The sequence below is a fragment of the Alosa alosa genome, chromosome 7, assembly GCF_017589495.1.
Source record: "Alosa alosa isolate M-15738 ecotype Scorff River chromosome 7, AALO_Geno_1.1, whole genome shotgun sequence".
NCBI classification, from domain to species: Eukaryota; Metazoa; Chordata; class Actinopteri; order Clupeiformes; family Clupeidae; genus Alosa; species Alosa alosa.
In genome coordinates, this window is record NC_063195.1 from 10298562 (window position 1) to 10321228 (window position 22667).

General features: G+C 42.4%; 1 protein-coding gene and 8 non-coding genes across 9 annotated transcripts in view; all 9 read left to right on the forward strand.

The window, feature by feature from the left end:
* Positions 1 to 695: 695 nt before the first annotated feature.
* Positions 696 to 22667, forward strand: part of si:ch73-173h19.3 (uncharacterized protein LOC563864 homolog) — a 45675-nt gene continuing 23703 nt past the window's right edge. The window contains exons 1-4 of the mRNA XM_048248001.1: positions 696 to 929; positions 2705 to 2807; positions 4673 to 4718; positions 6773 to 7069. Of these exons, the coding sequence (XP_048103958.1) occupies positions 2724 to 2807; positions 4673 to 4718; positions 6773 to 7069 (427 nt within the window). The 5' untranslated portion in view covers positions 696 to 929; positions 2705 to 2723. The remainder of the gene's footprint in view (positions 930 to 2704; positions 2808 to 4672; positions 4719 to 6772; positions 7070 to 22667) is intronic.
* trnar-acg lies at positions 10810 to 10882 on the forward strand. The gene has a single exon. It is a non-coding gene; the product is annotated as a tRNA-Arg (tRNA).
* Positions 12964 to 13036, forward strand: trnar-acg. Its single transcript has one exon. It is a non-coding gene; the product is annotated as a tRNA-Arg (tRNA).
* Positions 15010 to 15082, forward strand: trnav-aac. Its single transcript has one exon. It is a non-coding gene; the product is annotated as a tRNA-Val (tRNA).
* trnav-cac lies at positions 15466 to 15538 on the forward strand. Its single transcript has one exon. It is a non-coding gene; the product is annotated as a tRNA-Val (tRNA).
* Positions 16287 to 16359, forward strand: trnar-acg. The gene has a single exon. It is a non-coding gene; the product is annotated as a tRNA-Arg (tRNA).
* On the forward strand, positions 17993 to 18065 carry trnav-aac. Its single transcript has one exon. It is a non-coding gene; the product is annotated as a tRNA-Val (tRNA).
* On the forward strand, positions 21420 to 21491 carry trnav-cac. Its single transcript has one exon. It is a non-coding gene; the product is annotated as a tRNA-Val (tRNA).
* On the forward strand, positions 21934 to 22006 carry trnar-acg. The gene has a single exon. It is a non-coding gene; the product is annotated as a tRNA-Arg (tRNA).

A 22667-nucleotide genomic window follows, 5' to 3' on the forward strand; every position in this document is an offset into this window, starting at 1 on the left:
TAAAAACGAAATTTAAGAGGACGGCACTTGAAGGCTAGATGACAACTCTTCGATTACAGTATTCCACAGCATATACACTTTCTGCATCATTAAGTGGTCTGAGGGATTCCAGATACACTCGTAGTGGAAAAGTTAAAACTCGGGTAGGTATCATTTAGGAAAACTGGCACAACCGAAATCAGCAGTCGGATAGAGGAAAATAAAACGTTCAGAGAGTCACTGAACCCAAATTTTGCATGACATCATCGCACAAAGTGTACTTTCGAGGAAACTCTTTCAACAGCTCAGCTGGAGTTGTGTAACGCGGGTTTGAAATGCAACAAGCAGAAAGAAAAACAACTGTAGGCCTAATGTATTTTTTTTACCATTCCGCAACTTACCATTTTATTATAGGCAATCTATTTAAAAGTGAAATTTCAGCTATATATTAAGAACATCTGACCACGGATTTAAGAAAACAAAAAACACTGAAATATAGAGAAACGGTCTTTCGAAATTCTTCTTAAACCAAGGTTGCAGTGATGTACCACAAGATGGCGCCATGCGTATTGGTTACTTCAGACCGACCATTAACTTTTTGAACACGAAAGGGTAAAAAAATAATCTCAGTGCTTCTTCACTTTGGAGGTGTGCACGTCTGCCTGTATGTGTGTGTGTGTGTGTGTGTGTGTGTCACTGACCTCTGTGACGCGCGTCTCCCTCCCCCTTCATCACCCGTTTTTACAGTCATCGGTCAGAAGTCATTTCAGAAATCAGATTCCATCAACCACTGGCAAGCAGAACTGTTTATCACAGGACTTGTCACATCGTAGGAATCTACGCTTTGAAAATAGCCGTGACATTAAGCGCAACAACAAACTCTTTAGACGCAGTTCCCTCGCCATAACTGCTCCTTCGTTTCTCATCACTTCAGACGAGCACTTCATCCGGTGAGTCGTTGAATACACGATGCACACTATGCCTCTATCTTTAATAAAATGTATTTTTTATATATATATTTCGGATGTTTAATTGCAAATTCAAAACATGCAATTTAAAGCTCGTGCAAAGTTGTTACAGCATGATCCACAATTATGCACGTGCCTCGCAGCAGTATTGAACAAAACATGTGTAAACCTTTAAACATGTGTGACTTTCCGTCATATAACATCAAAGTAGCAATACAAATTGTGTCATTATATACTATCTGATGACCCAGGACGTGTTAATTTGCTTGGAACGAGCACTGGAAACGGGTCATATATGGTGATCCGATAATTAAGTTAGCTATTTTAGCAATTAGCAAACACAAGTGTTTATTGCAAGTGTTGCCTCTCCCACTTGTTTGATAGTTGACCGGGGAGCCAGGCTTTGAGACCTTCTGTAAACTCACATCGTTAAGAGGGAGAGTTCTTCCTTGTAAAAACAACTGGGTTCAGGTTTGGAGAAGGGGTGGTGGGGTTGTGGGGGGAGAGACAGCCGTCGGGTATTGTCAGATCCGAGCCAATAAAAATGGTGGCACAGAGCAGGACGGGAGAGGTTGGGACTTGTCGACACAGCTCCTGAGGGGAAGAATGATCATTTTCGTGTTCACATTAGTGTTGTGGAACTTGACGGTAGTATGCGGCGCTGGTTTATACAATATCATTTCAAGGCGTCCGTTTAGCCTAATATGATATGGTTATAAAGAGAGTGGGAAAAATGTGTTTTGCTTTTAGTGTGTGCTTTGAGCCAGAACGGTGCCGGGGCTTATTAATGGTCAGTGGCTTAATTAGCGCACATCTTCTCCCAGTGACCGAGCGCGCACAGTAAACCCGTGATGAATGGATTCGTGCGCCTGGACACTCTGCGACTTTGACCGTCACTCTGCGCTGGCGCATGCTCGCGCTTTTGACTTACAGAAATCCCTGACTGAGATAATTATGTAAATAACGCTCATTTACAGAGTCAATGAATCTGGTGAAATAAAGTCACGGACACTTTTCACACATACAAATCTATCAACACCTGTTGATCCCTCGCCAGACCTTTTTTTTTCACACCATCACAATAGTACAGTAATGTGTTTAATGGAATCCTGAGTAGAGATTTCCATGTCTTGCTGGAGGCAGTGGGTGGCCTGGACTTCTTAAAGCTACTGTAAACTCAACACAGATTATGTCATGGTTTGGCAATAGTAAAGTTTCCCTTTACTCCACGGGTTGTGTTCATACAAATCTAAATGTTTATTTGGGAGTTTCTCTGTACAGTGCTCTATACAGTTTTGCTGTAAATATCTGGTCTGCCACCTTTGCAGCTTATCAATATTATCTTTTTTATTCACCATATTTCACCATCTTGAGTGAATTTATTATTATTATTATTATTATTATTATTATTATTATAACCATGACAATTAGGATCACTGAAACATGATCCCTTCCTTTTTCCTTCCAAGATGGGACAGTTTCTTGGAGATCATTTCCATTAGCAATTGGTCAGCTGGTGAAAAGACTGATCATTTAAGTGGCAGTTCAATGTTTTTCTGTTTTTAAAGTATTTCTCCCTCTTTCTGCTGCACCTCTCTGCCCCTCTCTTCCTCCCTCTCTCTCTGTTTCTCTCCCTCCTTCTCTCCATCTCTCTCCCTCCCTCTTTCCCTCCCTCTCCCTCCCTCTCTCCCTCCCTCCCTCTCTCCTCCCTCTCTCTCTCCCTCCCTCCCTCTCTCTGTCTATGATATGTGTTTCAGGTGTTGTCTCCCCTCCGCCATGTTAAGGATTTGTCTCTGTGTAAGTCTCATCATTAACATTGCCTTGTCACAACAGGACACTGAGGAGCCCGTCACCTACACAGTAAGTACACACACAACACACACTCTCTCACACACACACACACACACACATCCACATCCACAAACACACGTTCAAAGTAACAGGTGAAACACATTCTCACTCCTACACGCGCGCACACACACACACACACACACACGCACGCGCACGCACACACACACACACACACACACACACACACACACACTCACACACACTAGGCAGATGTTCTTTTGAGAGTGTTTACTGGTTTTCCAAACACGGGTCAGCCGCAGTCGCCCAGAGCGTCGCTCAGCCAACACGTGGGCCAGATGACACGCAAAGCTTTAAAATAAGAAAGAAGAGGAGGGAAGACTTCTTTCACCCTTTTCTTCTATGTATGTCTTCTCCAGATTCTTGTCATCTTCTTTTTCTCTTTCTCCATTTACTTCCTCTTCTTTTTTTCTATTTCTACTGTTTCTTCTTCTCCCTTTTCTCCTTCTTCTTCCTCCTCCTCCTCCTCATCTTCTTCTTTTTCTCCTTCTGATCTTACCTCCCTACCTCTTTGCCCAGGTACAGGGTTGCAGCTCTAGTCTATATGTTAGAGAGAAGTTTCCCTAGAGATGTGTCAGTGACCTATATGTTCTAGAGAACATATAGGTTTATATAGGTTACATATATTTTGGCTTACCAAAATAAATTAATAGAGGGATAGAGAGAGAGAGAGAGAGAGAGAGAATAGTATCCATGAGGCCTGACTTTCCAAAAAAAATAATAAAGAGAGAAGAGAGAGAGAGAGAGAGAGAGAGAGAGTATCCATGAGGTTTGGCTTACCGAAATAAATGCATAAACACAATTTAGAATTTCTAAAGCCTTACATTCTTGTCACAAAATACCACAGGATCAGTTTGTCACAATGTACAGTCAAATCAAAATAAACAAATAGATAAAATGAAGGAGCGATGGATAATGAGAAAAAGTACCACGAGGCCTGATTTAGCTAAATGGGTGTTACATTAACACTAGAACTTCAAAAGGAAAATAAAAATGTAGCGGTCAAAATTACCTAGGGAATGAATGAAATCAAATGAAGATAAGGTGATAGGTGTGGAAGAGAGAAGGGAAGTTGGTGAGCCATAAAGAATAGAGAAATGACAGGAACAAAAAAAAAAAACAGAAAGAATAAAGGGATGAATAGTATATTACAGGGATCTGACTCATACATGTGTGTTTGTGTCAATGATGTGTCAGCAATACTGCATGTTTGGAGTGTTGTATGGCAAGTAGTAGGGTACATTCAGCTTCTTTTTCTGACAAGAGAAGTTGTGCAGGTGGTTTTTTTTTTTTTTTTTTTTTTTTTTTTCAAAAATTCGTTTTTTTGTTCCAAAAAGCAGCCAGAAGCGTTTTTTTATATGCAAAACATCCTGCTTGTGATTTGGTCATCTGTCAAAAAAAAAAAAACAGCGTGGCGTAGGGCGTTTTTACACTAGAAGTTGAACATTTCTCAACTTTAAAAAAAGCTCTGAGCTGCAGAAAAATACGCCCACAATCACGTTACCAAAGAAGCCGAGGACTTTTCTTGAAAATACGCTCTACTCCGTAGGATTATGGAGTAGAAAATGGTGGTAAACGGAAGCTGGCAGCTGCGAAAAATAGGCCTAGTCTGCACGTACCCTAATGTGCCTGTTTTTATCCCTCTGTGCACAGATGGGTATTATATTAACAACAGCTCACATAGAGAGAGAGAGAGTATTATCACTGAGGTCTGACTTGCATGTGTTTGTGTATGTGTGTGCCTGTGTCTATTTGTGTGTGTGTGTCTGTGTGTGTGTGTGTGTGTGTGTGTGTGTGTGTGTGTGTGTGTGTGTGTGTGTGTGTGTGTGTGTGTGTGTGTGTGTTTTGCTCTGCAGTGCACTGATGGCTACGAGTATGACAGCGCGAGACAAGTCTGCCGAGGTAATAGCCTGTTTTTCCCTCTGCCTGCATGGAAAAAGTGGCTACATTGTGCTTGATACACTTGTGTGAACACGCCATAAGCTGTCAACAGCCTGGTAATGACCCTGCTCTCCTGATTAAATACCTCAGGGAAACTTGACTACAGCGCCCCCCCCCCCCCATCTTTTGGTCCTCTTTTGCACTCCTCATATCTCTCCATCTATCATTCTTTAACTCTCTTCATGTCTATCTCTCTCTATCATTCTTCATGTCTATCTCTCCCTCTTTCATTCTTTTAGACTCTTCATGTCTATCTCTCCCTCTTTCATTCTTCATGTCTATCTCTCCCTCTTTCATTCTTTTAGACTCTTCATGTCTATCTCTCCCTCTTTCATTCTTCATGTCTATCTCTCCCTCTTTCATTCTTTTAGACTCTTCATGTCTTTATATCTCCCTCTATCATTCTTCATGTCTCTATCTCTCCCTCTATCATTCTTTAACTCTCTTCATGTCTATCTCTCACTCTATCATTCTTTTAGTCTCTTCATGTCTATCTCTCCCTCTTTCATTCTTTTAGACTCTTCATGTCTATCTCTCCCTTTATCATTCTTTTACATTCTTCATGTCTCTATCTCTCCCTTTATCATGCTAAATGGACTGCATTTATACTCCTCTATTCTACTCAGAGTGCTTTACAATTTACAAACACACATCTAGATAGATAGATAGATAGATGTATATCTTATCTTCCCCCTCACTACACTCTCAATGCTTCTCTTCTGTGTCACATCTGCTCTGTCTTTCTCACTCCTCTCTCTCTCTCTCTCTCTCTCTCTCTCTCACACACACACACACACACACACACACACACACACACACACACACACACACATACACACACACACACACTCTGTCTCTCTCCTTCTTTTATGGTTACTGTTTCTTTCTCCTCTAGCTGTCTGATTGTCTTCTTGTTTGTCACTGTCTCTGAATATGTCATCCCCCTCTCTCCTTTTTCCTCCACGCCTCCCTCACGCCATTTCCCTTTCTTTCCCATCCTTATTCTGTCCTTCTTATTCTTCTCTCCTTCCAGCTCTCTCTCTCTCTCTCTCACTCTCTTCTTTTTCTCTCCTTCTCTCCCTGTAATTCTTAATTTTTTCCCTTTCTTTCCTCTGTCTATAATTTTGTTCCTTTTATTTACATCTCTTCTTCCCTCTCTTTCTCTCTCTCTATTTATCCCACCCTCCTGTTGTCCTTCATATTATTTTCTCTCTCTCCTTCTCTCCCTGTAATTCCCCATGTCCCTTTCTTTCCTCTTTCCCTCTACAGTTCCCTTTCCATCCCACCCTCATTCAGTTCTTCTCTCTCTCTCTCTCTCTCTCTCTGTAATTTTCCTATTCCCTTTATTTCCTCTTTCACTCTATAATTCCCTTTCTCCCTTTAATTACCCCCCTCACTCTATCTCTCTTTCTCTGCTCCTCTTTATCTATCTCTCTCTATATATCTACCATCCCTGCTCACTCCCTCCTTTTCGGGCTATCACTCGCTAGTTTGGGGCAGGAGGGTATTGAACAGGGTCTGTCCATCCATGAGTATCCACTCACGTAACTTAAAAAGAAGCAGTGGTCCGATATGATGTACTTCATTACATTTATATTAAGCAAACATTCTTATTCAAATTGAGAAAGATGAGTGCGGTAGTAAAAGGAATCCAAAGGGTCTGGTCTCTCCCCAGACATAGACAAGTGAAAGGGTTTGGTCTCTCCCCAGACATAGACAAGTGAAACATAGACGAGTGAAAGGGTCTGGTCTCTCCACAGACATAGACGAGTGAAACATAGACGAGTGAAAGGGTCTGGTCTCTCCACAGACATAGACGAGTGAAAGGGTCTGGTCTCCCCACAGACATAGAAGAGTGAAAGGGTCTGGTCTCTCCACAGACATAGACGAGTGAAAGGGTCTGGTCTCCCCACAGACATAGAAGAGTGAAACATAGACGAGTGAAAGGGTCTGGTCTCTCCACAGACATAGACGAGTGAAACATAGACGAGTGAAAGGGTCTGGTCTCTCCACAGACATAGACGAGTGTGTCACTCTGGCCGACGCCTGCAAAGGAGGCATGAAGTGTGTCAACCACTTCGGCGGCTACCTCTGCCTGCCCCACAGTGCCCAGATCATCGTAAGCAACGGCGAGGAGGAGGAGGTGGCCGACCCCACGCCGCCGCAGCCTGCTCTGCCCGCTGTCCGTGTGCCTCACGTCCCATCTGGCCCCGCGTCGACCGGCGGCGACCTCGCCCGTGGCCTACCCGCGCAGGGACACACCATCCAGTGCTCCGCGGGATTCGTGCCGGACGAGCACGGCTACTGCCGAGGTAGGTGGCTGCGACGCCGTGAGGTCGTTTGAAGGTCTTTGTCAATGTCATTCATGGAGACACAGTATCAGGGTATTGTGGGTGGAAAGTGTAGTTGTAAACACATCGCAGTGACATTGTGAGGATGCGGGAACAGCTACTGCCGAGGTAACTGACTGACTGTGGCGCCATACAGGTTGTTTTGAAGGTCAGTATCGACGGAATACACCATCTCTTTCGTACATGTGTTATTCCTATTAGGATTGAGCCATTATTCTGATTCTAATCAGAGTAAAAGTGTCCATGTAAACCCATGTACTGTCAATGCTACTTTTACTGTGTACCACGGACAACACCACAAAATACTGTATACTGTTGCAATCTACATATCTACAATCTACATATCTACAATGAACTACAATCTACAAATCTACAATATACACATATTTACAAATAAAACGTTGTTTGGGACAAACACATCATAAACAACTTCCTGTACAATCGCTGACGGAATCTTTAAATATACGTATAAATAAATGTAGAATCTTTGATTGGAATAGGCCAGGGGTGGCTAACCAGTCCAGCATCAAGAGCCAAAAAAAATTTCCACACAACTTAAAAGAGCCGCACAACAATAAAGATGCCCACACTACAACATCGATCAGGTTTGAAGCTTTATGCATCGGTTAAATCTGGCATACCAAGTCTAAAGAAACCTGACCTGACTAAAGAAACAAACGTGTCTCCTTCTTTTTTCCTATCCATAACATGACTGTAAAATTATTTTAATTTACGTAAACATTGCAGCCTAACTATGAGTACTATCAAATTATGAAAAGCTTTTTCATTTACCAGAAATATAGGCTATTTCAAAAAATAAAAAACTCTATGGACAAGGAGAAGTGGGAACATCAGTTGAGCTGCCGCGATCCGCACGAGAGGAGGTAAAGAGCCGCATACGGCTCGCGAGCCGCAGGTTTGCCACTCGTGGAATAGGCGTTGCTGCTTTGCTTTTGCTTGCGAAGGTACAACAGGCAATCCAATTAGATAGAGATAGATAGATAGATAGATAGATAGATAGATAGATAGATAGATAGATAGACCATCTCTTTCCTCATTCTGATTAAAATCCTAATCGGATCAGCAGTTTTATTTCCCACCAAGGTGTTTATATGTGTCTATTGCGATTGAGCCGTTATTCCGTTTCTGATCGGAATAAATGTGTCCATGTAAACCCACCTAGTGTAAGGACGTGGGGAAGGTATTACAGTAATAAGACATTTTCCACTGTTGAGGTAGGTGACTTGGTATGTGACATGCCATGGTCGTTTGCCAGGTAGCTGGCACACCGAGGTAATTTGAAGGTCGCTGAAATGTCATTGTAATGAAGACCCTATCTATCTATTTAACCCTATAAAATAATGAGCATAGTTATTTTCTGTAGGTGTCCACAGACCCATTAAACTGCATAAGCAAAAATGTGCATTCCTATGGCATTTCCGGTGGCACAGAAAACAATATTAAGCTAATTGTTACTTGGGTACAAAAAAAGGTTTAAAGTTGAGATATTGTAGCTAAAGTCCGATTCATTTTCCTGTCAAAGTATCCGCTTTAGTTTTGAACGTTTCAACTGGAAACCCTCTAGGACCAGATTGAAAGGCTCTATGTGGATCGCATGTAGGGAGAGCATGGCCGCCCCAGACAGAGTTGGATTTAGCTGCCTTACATTACTGCAACTCATATAGTCATCGCAGGCATTACTGAAGGATCAGGATCTCTTGTCTGCCCAGCAGGAAGCAGAGTGTGTGTGAGTGTGTGTGTGTCTGTGTATGTGTGTGTGTGTGTGTGTGTGTGTGTGTGTGTGTGTGTGTGTGTCTGTGTCTGTGTGTGTGTGTGTGTGTGTGTTTAGAGAAATGTCTTTAAACGGTAGAGTATACTGCAGCCACCACGCCTGGCAGGAGTTGAGTCCTGCTCCCTCTGTGTGGTGGCTAGCATTGAAGTCGCTCCCCTCAGACGTCTTCCATTAAGGGCAGAAAGGGTGTAGCTGTGATAAAGACTGTCTGTTGTGCTTGGCATAAGTTCGAAATTCCCCTCAGTGGATGATTTTGCATCATTTGTCAAAAGTATTGTGTGTGTGTGTGTGTGTGTGTGTGTGTGTATATATAGGGCTGTCAAAATAAATGATTAATTTCGATTAATTAATTTGAGAAAAAAATAACTGATTAAAAAAATTAGTGCAGATTAATCGATTCCGTATGACCTTTGATCCCGAGCCGTTCTAGTCAGTAAAAATTAGACTGTAAAATGAAGGAGAGAGAAGAAAACGTGCTGCCTGGATCATTGATTGGAACATTTACTTTTAAAAAACGGCCTGATGGTGTTGATAAAATATAAAAATTTTGAAAATAAAGTCCTCTGCAATGTCTGCAGCAAGGATTTGCATATCACCGGAGTTCATCAACTCTGTAGTCGCACATCAATGCAAAGAAATAAGTGTTGACATTGAGGGGAGTGTTAATTTATTTTCATTGTGTCCCCTAGGTTATATCTGTGGCCTGAAATGCCTTGTATGTGAAAAAAACTTCTTCCCTAAGCACTTTTGAATTTATTTCCTCAGCATATTAGGTCATATCATAGATTATTATGGCAATTATTTGAACAGTGAAAATAATAATAAAAGAGTCTGAACTTCAATGTCACTAATGCTGATTATTCAATGATTCATTTGAATTTAAATGTTTAAAATACTTTCACAGCAAAAATTATATATGCGATTAATTTAGATCACAGAGTATGTAATTAATTAGATTATTTTTTTTAATCGATTGACAGCCCTAATATATATATATATATATATATATATATATATATATATATATATATATGTATGACACAATACTATAATATATATGTGTGTGATTATGTGTCTGTGTGTCTGTATGTGTTTGTGTGTGTGTGTGTGTGTGTGTGTGTGTGTCTGTGTGGGTGTGGGTGTATGTGTACCCTCATGCAGTGATCTCTTTGGCAGAGATCTGTAGTCTCCATCGTGTTGCAACATGCACAATCTTGATAGCTGAAAGGAACACAACGTCGCTTACATAAACCATGGTGTGTGTGAGTGTGATTGTGATGTGTCTGTGAGTGCTTCTGTGTGTGTGTGACAGAGAGAGAGAGAGTCTGTGTGTGCTTCTGTGTGTTCTTTACATGTGTTTTGTTGTTATGTGTGTTGTAGTTTGTGAGCAAGTGTGTTTGTATGAGTTTGATGCGTGTTTAATTGCACCTTTGGAAATCTCTTTGTACTTCGTATTTGTGTGTCTGTCTGTGTGTGTGAGTGTGATAGAGATGGTGTGAGTGTGTGTGTGGATGTGGATTTATCTACTTGTGTATTTGGATGTTTGTGTATTTCTGTGAGTGTAATTTAACTGTGCATTTTTGGGGAATCTCTTTGTACTCTGGATTTGTTTACACACATTCCTGTATGTGTGATAGAGAGTATGTGAGAGTGAAAAGGAAAGAGAGAGATCAAGGGTGTGTGTAAGTGTGTGTTTGTTTGTGTGTGTGTGTGTGTGTGTGTGTGTAGTTTGTGTGTGTGTGTGTGTATGTTTATGTGTGTGTGTGTGTGTGTGTGTGTGTGTGACCTCTGCATTGTACGCACCCGTGTGTGTGTGAAGTAATCTGAGGCAACAAGAGCATTCTGTGCCCCCCCCTCCCCCTGTTCCCCATTATTGTGCTGTGGGGCCACTTCAGAGGTCATCGTGTGTGGGCCAGTGGCGCAATGGATAACGCGTCTGACTACGGATCAGAAGATTCTAGGTTCGACTCCTGGCTGGCTCGTAAGCACCTCTTTTAAACACTTTCCACCCAAGGGAAAATAAGCATGCATAAAATATCCATGGAATTGGTCAAACTTCCGCGCTGTTTCCACAAACATATGACATATGACCAAAAAATCCCATAATGAGATAGCCAAAGTGGTTGCAGTGCATTTAGTATAAAACCTGAAAATGCAACCAATGTTTACCTGGGCCACAGGTGTAAGCTACGATGTACAGGATTGGTGATAGTTAGGATGGTGATGATTAAGATAGTGGTATTGCTGCTGGTTGTTGGATAATTTGTCAAAAGAAGATCATAAAAAAATGAATTTGCGTTGATAGTAACTTAAACTTGCATTGACAGTAAAGTAGTATTTTACTTGTATCAAGTTAGTAAGGTTATATGTTTTCCTGTTTAAGGAAGAGGTGATAATTGGCTCTATAAACTAGAGAGTTACACATTCCCATATGAGATAACTTAAAGGGAAATCTCTTATCTCAAGTTGCACAATTTCCCCCTCTGCTGGAGAAATTGTGCATTATGCTATTTCAAACTGTGGGAAAAGGTAACGATAAAGCACATGGATTTGTTTACAAGCTAGCGAATGGTTAGCATAAGTTTGGCAGAACTATGTGGATGTTACAAGGAAAGAAACACGATTTAAAACGAGTTTCTTGTTTCTCACTTCTTTTTCGGGGACGGTAGTCTCAATGTTGCAAGGTTGGTTTTCCACCTGGGGACGCTAGGCGCAGCGGGGAAAGTCACCATTTTCACCGGAACAGGTCATTTAACCATCCAAATAATTTCTAAACGGGTTTATTACGTTAAAATAGTTGCCAAGTTCCCCTTTAAGAACTGATAAGACTGATACCCTGCCCTAGACTATTTGTTCTCTTGACCCATTGAAGGAGTTCCCCCTTTAGACTGTACAAAGAACACTGAAACTACAAGGAGCTAAGAAAACAATTCACTGCTCAACAGGTTAACACTATCCTGTACTACCATCACACAGATGGTTGCTTGGTTGGCCCATAGGCCAGATATGGGGCCCTGTGCTGGTTCCCACAACAATCGGGATTAGTTCTAGAATAGAATAGTTGTATACTGACATGTGCAATGTTGTATGGATTGGTACAAGTTACCATTCCCATGGTGATTGGGAGAAAGTATGAGAGTTTCCGTAGTGTAGTGGTTATCACGTTAAGCCTAACGAAAGGTCCCGTTTGAGACCGGTAGGAAACATTTTTTTTTTTTTTTGCTAAATAAATGCATTATGCCTCCATCCTTTTTATAACACATCTGATCGTGTGGATATGAGCGGTGACAGATAAAGACATATCAATATATATTGTATATATATGTGTGTGTGTGTGTGTGTGTGTGTGTGTGTGCGTGTTGGTAGTAGGGATACAAATGTCCCATCTACCCTATCTTTAGCTAACCTAATGGATTATTTTGTCTTGGATTATTGTTTTACCAATTATGTGAACAGACAACAAAGTATTGTACATTGGGTTGTCACCGGGACAAGGTATCAACTATGTCCATATATTGTGACATAACTAACATATATAGTATGGCAGTTTCCGTAGTGTAGTGGTTATCACGTTAAGCCTCACCGCCTTGAAAGGTCCCGGTTCGAAAGCAGGTAGGACACAGTTGGCTCGCTTTTGGAAGCAGTGTCATACAACATACACCAGTCTCTCGGAACCTCTCCAGAGAGGTATGCTAAACTCACTAGTGCAGGGTGTTGGTACCATGAGTGTGAGAGAGAGGGTGACTAAATTAACTAGGAGGCAGCATCATGCTGTGTAAACTCTTTGGTCTCAGCTGCCCATTTCTTTCCTCTGCAGCTCTTTCCATTAGTGAGTTTGTCAGAGCCAGTGGTGCAATGGATAACGCATTTCAACCTGCTCTACAGATAATGTGTCTTTACAATTGGTACATAAGTATAGTAAGTATAAAGTATAAGTAAGTGTGTGTGTGTGTGTGTGCGTGTGTGCGTGTGAAGTAATCTGAGGCAACAAGAGGATTGTGCGCGCCCCCCCCCCTGTTCCCCATTATTGTGCTGTGGGGCCGCTTCATATGTCATAGTGTGTGGGCCAGTGGCGCAATGGATAACGCGTCTGACTACGGATCAGAAGATTCTAGGTTCGACTCCTGGCTGGCTCGAAAAACACCACTTTTAAAGAAGCCCTATGCAACAATTTTAGCAAAAATTACCTTAATTATGCAGGTTGAGAGTCGTTCTGATGGTTCTACAACACTTTTTGGGTCGTTTGGTGGGTGCTTCGTCTCCCGCTAGTGCTTCTCCGCGAATATGCAACTTTCTGGTCGCGGTCCGAATACATCCGGATGTAACTCAGCGGAAGTATCCATTCTCGCCTCGAAAATTTAGTCAGATTGTAGTTTCTAAGATGACTGCAAAACGGACCTCGACTTGCTGTTGAAATTGTAAGTAGCCTAACCTTGGGTGAACATCGTTTTTGTAATGTGGTTTGATAGTCTCTTGAACAATGTGTTTGCTCGACTGTTTTATTGTGAGCCCTGTATGTGTTTAGCTTGGTTTCTTGATGGCTAGCTCGCTAGCTAGTGGGGGTTTAGCGTAGCAGTCTTGCTACTGAAGCTGCAGGGGGAGCTATGTCGTGAAAAATGCGAGCCCAAATCAGACAAAAAACCCAGAAACAGCGATAATAACCAGACCTGCACAGGGCTTCTTTAAAGGTTTTAAAACTTTCTTTACAAATCAAACACCACGACCTTTGACCGAACTTCAGTAAAGAAATATTTTGTTGTCCAGTCTTTGTTGAAAGTCCCTTTTCGGTGTCGACTTTACGTTTTCCGACTGCTCATTTTGTCAGTAGGCCTATATTTCTACTGCTGGAGACAGAACAGTGGCAACGAGAGAAACGATTGACTGTCGTTAGAGGGCTGTGCGTGCATTGCGGCATGTAGTGGTACTAACACAACGTCGGGCAGGGGAAAAATGCGAGCCGCTGCGACTGCCTGGCGGGCGGATTGAAGAATGCGTGGCGGGCGGAGTTTGCCCACCTCTGAGCTACCGCATCAAAAGAATGAGAAGAAATAAGAGTGATGATGTCATTAAAAAAATGACACGGTATAGTGCTGCTGAGATATCAACCAGAATTAGCATGCTAAATTACTAGCCACAGCCCGACAGGTGTCATAATACCAGCCGGCCATGGGAGGCGGTATGGGCAAAATAACCGCCAGCCAAACTGCAATACGTTTCTCGGTTGTTACTCCAGGGTAGACCAACTCACTTTCTGGAGGTATACTGCCTCCATCTTTTATGGAATGTGGAGTATGAATTGATTTTGTTGGCGGATATTACACATGGCACCTTTAAAGGGAAAATAAGCATGCATAAAATATCTGTGGAATTGGTATAACTTGCTCGCTGTTTCCACAAACATATGACATATGACCACAAAAGTGTAGCAGTAGACTTCCCATAATGAGACAGCCAAAGTGGTTGCAGTGCATGTAATATAAAATGAAGAGATGATAATGGGATCTACAAAATAGAAAGTTACACATTCCCATGAGATAAGAACAACTGATTAGACTGATACCCTGCCCTAGTCTATTTGTATTCTTAACACTTTGAAGGGATTTCCCCCTTTAGACTGTAGAAAGAACACTGAATCTAGAATGAGCTAGGACAATAATTCACTGCTCAACAGGTTAAAGGCGGGGATCATATTAGCCAGCGGCAGCTGACAAAGCGTAACGCAATGCTCAGACCATAATAATTTTGTTTAGCTCTAAGCAACACAAACAGTTTGTCAATTGAATATGCTCGCGTTGCACTTTGAAAGTTGAACCAAGTTCAACGCTCAGCTTGCTCAACGGTAGCGTTACGCCAGCGTTGTCACCATTCCGCTGCCGAACCATAGAGAACAATAGGAAACCTACCGCTTGCCGCTGGCTAATGTGATCTCTGCCTAAAACTATCCTGTACTACCAACACACAGATGGTTGCTTGGTTGGCCATAGGCCAGATATGGGGCCCTGTGCTGGTTCCCACAACAATTGGGATTAGTTCTAATAGAATAGTTGTGCAATGTAGTATGAATTGGTACAAGTTACCGTTCCCATGGTGGTTGGGAGAAGATATGGGAGTTTCCGTAGTGTAGTGGTTATCACGTTCGCCTAACACGCGAAAGGTCCCCGGTTCGAGACCGGGCGGAAACACATTTTTTTTTTTTTTTTTTGCTAAATGAATGCATTATGCCTCCATCCTTTTAGAACACATCTGATCGTGTGGATATGAGAGGTGACAGATAAAGACATATCAATATATATTGTATATATGTTTATGTGTGTGTGTGTGTGTGTGTGTGTGTGTGTGTGTGTGTGTGTGTGTGTGTGTGTGTGTGTGTGTGTGTGTGTGTTGGTAGTAGGGATACAAATGTCCCATATACCCTATCTTTAGCTAACCTAATGGATTATTTTGTCTTGGATTATTGTTTTACCAATTATGTGAACAAACAAAGTATTGTACATTGGGTTGTCACCGGGACAAGGTATCAACTATGTCCATATATTGTGACATAACCAACAAATATAGTATGGCAGTTTCCGTAGTGTAGTGGTTATCACGTTCGCCTCACACGCGAAAGGTCCCCGGTTCGAAACCGGGCGGAAACAGTTGGCTGCCTTTTGGAAGCAGTGTCATACAACATACACCAGTCTCTCCGGAACACTCTCCAGAGAGAGGTATGCTAAACTCACTAGTGCAGGGTGTTGGTACCATGAGTGTGAGAGAGAGGGTGACTAAATTAACTAGGAGGCAGCATCATGCTGTGTAAACTCTTTGGTCTCAGCTGCCCATTTCTTTCCTCTGCAGCTCTCTCCATTAGTGAGTTTGTCAGAGCCAGTGGTGCAATGGATAACGCGTTTCGACCTGCTCTACAGATAATGTGTCTTTACAATTGGTACATTACATTAAAGGGATGATCTGCTACTCATAACTAATTTGGACACACTGATAGAATGGGAAATATTGCCTCGTTCTCAGTGTCAAAGCCATGAATCAGTGTGGGGGTGTGTGTGTGTGTGTGTGTGTTTGTGTTTGTACATGTGTGCAAGTTCTTGTGTGTGTAAGCACTTGTGTGTGCATGTGTGTGTGTGTGTGTGTGTGTGTGTGTACGTTTGTGTGTGTGTGTGTGTGTGTATGTTTATATGTGTGTGTGTGTACGTTTGTATGTGTGTGTGTGTGTGTACGTTTGTGTGTGTGTGTGTGTGTACATTTGTGTGTGTGTGTGTGTGTGTGAACTCTGCATTGTACACACCCGTGTGTGTGTGTGAAGTAATCTGAGGCAACAAGAGCATTGTGTGCGCCCCCCCCTGTTCCCCATTATTGTGCTGTGGGACCACTTCATAGGTCATAGTGTGTGGGCCAGTGGCGCAATGGATAACGCGTCTGACTACGAATCAGAAGATTCTAGGTTCGACTCCTGGCTGGCTCGAATTTTTAAAGGGAAAATAAGCATGCATAAAATATCCGTGGAATTGGTCAAACTTCCGCGCTGTTTCCACAAACATATGACATATGACCAAAAAAACCCATAATGAGATAGCCAAAGTGGTTGCAGTGCATTTAGTATAAAACCTAAAAATGCAACCAATGTTTACCTGGGCCACAGGTGAATGCTACGATGTACAGGATTGGTGATAGTTAGGATGGTGATGATTAAGATAGTGGTACTGCTGCTGGTTGTTGGATCATTTGTCAAAAGAAGTTCATAAAAAAAGGAATTTGCTTTGATAGTAACTGAAACTTGCATTGACAGTAAAGTAGTATTTTACTTGTATCAGGTTAGTAAGGTTATATGTTTTCCTGTTTAAGGAAGAGGTGATAATGGGCTCTATAAACTAGAGAGTTACACATTCCCATATGAGATAACTTAAAGGGAAACTTGGCAGGATTTCCCCCTCTGCTGGAGAAATTGTGCATTATGCTATTTCAAACTGTGGGAAAAGGTAACGATAAAGCACATGGATTTGTTTACAAGCTAGCGAATGGTTAGCATAAGTTTGGCAGAACTATGTGGATGTTACAAGGAAAGAAACATGATTTAAAATGAGTTTCTTGTTTCTCACTTCTTTTTCGGGGACGGTAGTCTCAATGTTGCAAGGTTGGTTTTCCACCTGGGGACGCTAGGCGCAGCGGCGAAAGTCACCATTTTCACCGGAACAGGTCATTTAACCATCCAAATAATTTCTAAACGGGTTTATTACGTTAAAATAGTTGCCAAGTTCCCCTTTAAGAACTGATAAGACTGATACCCTGCCCTAGACTATTTGTTCTCTTGACCCATTGAAGGAGTTCCCCCTTTAGACTGTACAAAGAACACTGAAACTACAAGGAGCTAGGAAAAGAATTCACTGCTCAACAGGTTAACACTATCCTGTACTACCATCACACAGATGGTTGCTTGGTTGGCCCATAGGCCAGATATGGGGCCCTGTGCTGGTTCCCACAACAATCGGGATAATGCTGCTTTCGAGATGTCTCGTAAATCATCGTACACTCACCCGTACAACATGTACCAATGAGTGGCTTTAGGAACGCCTTTCTCTCGAGCCACGAGGGGCATTAGCAGGAGGCTAGTCATTGTTATTGTTTTGTGCTACATGTAGCCTCTAGCTAAATGGCTGGAAAACAAATTGTTACATTGTATTGCAGGCACAGCAAGACCGTGCAATGCATGAATTGGTGACCGGATTGAAGCAGCAATGTAATCTAGTGTGTAAGAGCATTACATCAACTTTAACATGACCAACACAGTACATATGCAAAAAAATACATGTCATCTCATCTCAACTATGGGCGCAGCCATGTTTGTTGTAAGGTCGTACGTCCACCTCGGGGTACCCTCAAGTACTTCGAGGTAAAGTGGGCGTGCCTGCCCCAAATGTCGCAAGAAAGCTGGGTAATTTACACTTTCCAACTCGGGCGGCGGATTTACGAGACATTTACGAGACATCTCGAAAGCAGCATTAGTTCTAGAATAGAATAGTTGTATACTGACATGTGCAATGTGTGTAATGGATTGGTACAAGTTACCATTCCCATGGTGATTGGGAGAAAGCATGGGAGTTTCCGTAGTGTAGTGGTTATCACGTTCGCCTAACACGCGAAAGGTCCCCGGTTCGAGACCGGGCGGAAACACAATTTTTTTTTTTTTCCTAAATGAATGCATTATGCCTCCATCCTTTTATAACACATCTGATCGTGTGGATATGAGAGGTGACAGATAAAGACATATCAATATATATTGTATATATGTGTGTGTGTGTGTGTGTGTTGGTAGTAGGGATACAAATGTCCCATATACCCTATCTTTAGCTAACCTAATGGATTATTTTGTCTTGGATTATTGTTTTACCAATTATGTGAACAAACAAAGTATTGTACATTGGGTTGTCACCGGGACAAGGTATCAACTATGTCCATATATTGTGACATAACCAACAAATATAGTATGGCAGTTTCCGTAGTGTAGTGGTTATCACGTTAAGCCTCATGCCTTGAAAGGTCCCGGTTCGAAACCGGGCGGAAACAGTTGGCTGCCTTTTGGAAGCAGTGTCATACAACATACACCAGTCTCTCCGGAACACTCTCCAGAGAGAGGTATGCTAAACTCACTAGTGCAGGGTGTTGGTACCATGAGTGTGAGAGAGAGGGTGACTAAATTAACTAGGAGGCAGCATCATGCTTTGTAAACTCTTTGGTCTCAGCTGCCCATTTCTTTCCTCTGCAGCTCTTTCCATTAGTGAGTTTCTCAGAGCCAGTGGTGCAATGGATAACGCATTTCAACCTGCTCTACAGATAATGTGTCTTTACAATTGGTACATAAGTATAGTAAGTATAAAGTATAAGTAAGTGTGTGTGTGTGTTTGCGTGTGTGCGTGTGTGTGTGTGAAGTAATCTGAGGCAACAAGAGGATTGAAGCGCCCCTGTTCCCCATTATTGTGCTGTGGGGCGCTTCATATGTCATAGTGTGTGGGCCAGTGGGCTAATGGATACTTAGCGTCTGACTAATGGATCAGAAGATTCTAGGTTCGACTCCTGGCTGGCTCGAAAAACACCACTTTTAAAGAAGCCCTATGCAACAATTTTAGCAAAAATTACCTTAATTATGCAGGTTGAGAGTCGTTCTGATGGTTCTACAACACTTTTTGGGTCGTTTGGTGGGTGCTTCGTCTCCCGCTAGTGCCTCTCCGCGAATATGCAACTTTCTGGTCGCGGTCCGAATACATCCGGATGTAACTCAGCGGAAGTATCCATTCTCGCCTCGAAAATTTAGTCAGATTGTAGTTTCTAAGATGACTGCAAAACGGACCTCGACTTGCTGTTGAAATTGTAAGTAGCCTAACCTTGGGTGAACATCGTTTTTGTAATGTGGTTTGATAGTCTCTTGAACAATGTGTTTGCTCGACTGTTTTATTGTGAGCCCTGTATGTGTTTAGCTTGGTTTCTTGATGGCTAGCTCGCTAGCTAGTGGGGGTTTAGCGTAGCAGTCTTGCTACTGAAGCTGCAGGGGGAGCTATGTCGTGAAAAATGCGAGCCCAAATCAGACAAAAAACCCAGAAACAGCGATAATAACCAGACCTGCACAGGGCTTCTTTAAAGGTTTTAAAACTTTCTTTACAAATCAAACACACGGCCTTTGACCGAACTTCAGTAAAGAAATATTTTGTTGTCCAGTCTTTGTTGAAAGTCCGGCTTTCGGTGTCGACTTTTACGTTTTTTCCGACTGCTCATTTTGTCAGTAGGCCTATATTTCTACTGCTGGAGACAGAACAGTGGCAACGAGAGAAACGATTGACTGTCGTTAGAGGGCTGTGCGTGCATTGCGGCATGTAGTGGTACTAACACAACGTCGGGCAGGGGAAAAATGCGAGCCGCTGCGACTGCCTGGCGGGCCGGATTGAAGTACGTGGCGGGCCGGAGTTTGCCCACCTCTGAGCTACACGCATCAAAAGAATGAGAAGAAATAAGAGTGATGATGTCATTAAAAAAATGACACGGTATAGTGCTGCTGAGATATCAACCAGAATTAGCATGCTAAATTACTAGCCACAGCCCGACAGGTGTCATAATACCAGCTTCGCCATGGGAGGCGGTGGCGGGCAAAATAACCGCCAGCCAAACTGCAATACACGTTTCTCGGTTGTTACTCCAGGGTAGACCAACTCACTTTCTGGAGGTATACTGCCTCCATCTTTTATGGAATGTGGAGTATGAATTGATTTTGTTGGCGGATATTACACATGGCACCTTTAAAAGGAAAATAAGCATGCATAAAATATCTGTGGAATTGGTATAACTTGCTCGCTGTTTCCACAAACATATGACATATGACCACAAAAGTGTAGCAGTAGACTTCCCATAATGAGACAGCCAAAGTGGTTGCAGTGCATGTAATATAAAATGAAGAGATGATAATGGGATCTACAAAATAGAAAGTTACACATTCCCATGAGATAAGAACAACTGATTAGACTGATACCCTGCCCTAGTCTATTTGTATTCTTAACACTTTGAAGGGATTTCCCCCTTTAGACTGTAGAAAGAACACTGAATCTAGAATGAGCTAGGACAATAATTCACTGCTCAACAGGTTAAGGTGGGGATCATATTAGCCAGCGGCAGCGGCAAACGTAACGCAATGCTCAGACCATAATAATTTTTGTTTAGCTCCTAAGCAACACAAACAGTTTGTCAATTGAATATGCTCGCGTTGCACTTTGAAAGTTGAACCAAGTTCAACGCTCAGCTTGCTCAAGCGGTAGCGTTACGCCAGCGTTGTCACCATTCGCTGCCGAACCATAGAGAACAATAGGAAACCTACCGCTTGCCGCTGGCTAATGTGATCTCTGCCTAAAACTATCCTGTACTACCAACACACAGATGGTTGCTTGGTTGGCCATAGGCCAGATATGGGGCCCTGTGCTGGTTCCCACAACAATTGGGATTAGTTCTAATAGAATAGTTGTGCAATGTAGTATGAATTGGTACAAGTTACCGTTCCCATGGTGGTTGGGAGAAGATATGGGAGTTTCCGTAGTGTAGTGGTTATCACGTTAAGCCTAACACGCGAAAAGGTCCCGGTTCGAGACCGGCGGAAACATTTTTTTTTTTTTTTTTTGCTAAATGAATGCATTATGCCTCCATCCTTTTAGAACACATCTGATCGGTGGATATGAGAGGTGACAGATAAAGACATATCAATATATATTGTATATATGTTTATGTGTGTGTGTGTGTGTGTGTGTGTGTGTGTGTGTGTGTGTGTGTGTGTGTGTGTGTGTTGGTAGTGCTAGTGTGTGTGTGTGTTGGTAGTAGGGATACAAATGTCCCATATACCCTATCTTTAGCTAACCTAATGGATTATTTTGTCTTGGATTATTGTTTTACCAATTATGTGAACAAACAAAGTATTGTACATTGGGTTGTCACCGGGACAAGGTATCAACTATGTCCATATATTGTGACATAACCAACAAATATAGTATGGCAGTTTCCGTAGTGTAGTGGTTATCACGTTCGCCTCACACGCGAAAGGTCCCCGGTTCAAACCCGAGGGAAACAGTTGGCTGCCTTTTTGGAAGCAGTGTCATACAACATACACCAGTCTCTCGGAACACTCTCCAGAGAGAGGTATGCTAAACTCACTAGTGCAGGGTGTTGGTACCATGAGTGTGAGAGAGGGTGACTAAATTAACTAGGAGGCAGCATCATGCTTTGTAAACTCTTTGGTCTCAGCTGCCCATTTCTTTCCTCTGCAGCTCTTTCCATTAGTGAGTTTCTCAGAGCCAGTGGTGCAATGGATAACGCATTTCAACCTGCTCTACAGATAATGTGTCTTTACAATTGGTACATAAGTATAGTAAGTATAAAGTATAAGTAAGTGTGTGTGTGTGTGTGCGTGTGTGCGTGTGTGAAGTAATCTGAGGCAACAAGAGGATTGTGCGCGCCCCCCCCTGTTCCCCCATTATTGTGCTGTGGGGCCGCTTCATATGTCATAGTGTGTGGGCCAGTGGCGCAATGGATAACGCGTCTGACTACGGATCAGAAGATTCTAGGTTCGACTCCTGGCTGGCTCGAAAAACACCACTTTTAAAGAAGCCCTATGCAACAATTTTAGCAAAAATTACCTTAATTATGCAGGTTGAGAGTCGTTCTGATGGTTCTACAACACTTTTTGGGTCGTTTGGTGGGTGGTCCGTCTCCCGCTAGTGCCTCTCGCGAATATGCAACTTTCTGGTCGCGGTCCGAATACATCCGGATGTAACTCAGCGGAAGTATCCATTCTCGCCTCGAAAATTTAGTCAGATTGTAGTTTCTAAGATGACTGCAAAACGGACCTCGACTTGCTGTTGAAATTGTAAGTAGCCTAACCTTGGGTGAACATCGTTTTTGTAATGTGGTTTGATAGTCTCTTGAACAATGTGTTTGCTCGACTGTTTTATTGTGAGCCCTGTATGTGTTTAGCTTGGTTTCTTGATGGCTAGCTCGCTAGCTAGTGGGGGTTTAGCGTAGCAGTCTTGCTACTGAAGCTGCAGGGGGAGCTATGTCGTGAAAAATGCGAGCCCAAATCAGACAAAAAACCCAGAAACAGCGATAATAACCAGACCTGCACAGGGCTTCTTTAAAGGTTTTAAAACTTTCTTTACAAATCAAACACACGGCCTTTGACCGAACTTCAGTAAAGAAATATTTTGTTGTCCAGTCTTTGTTGAAAGTCCGGCACTCGGTGTCGACTTT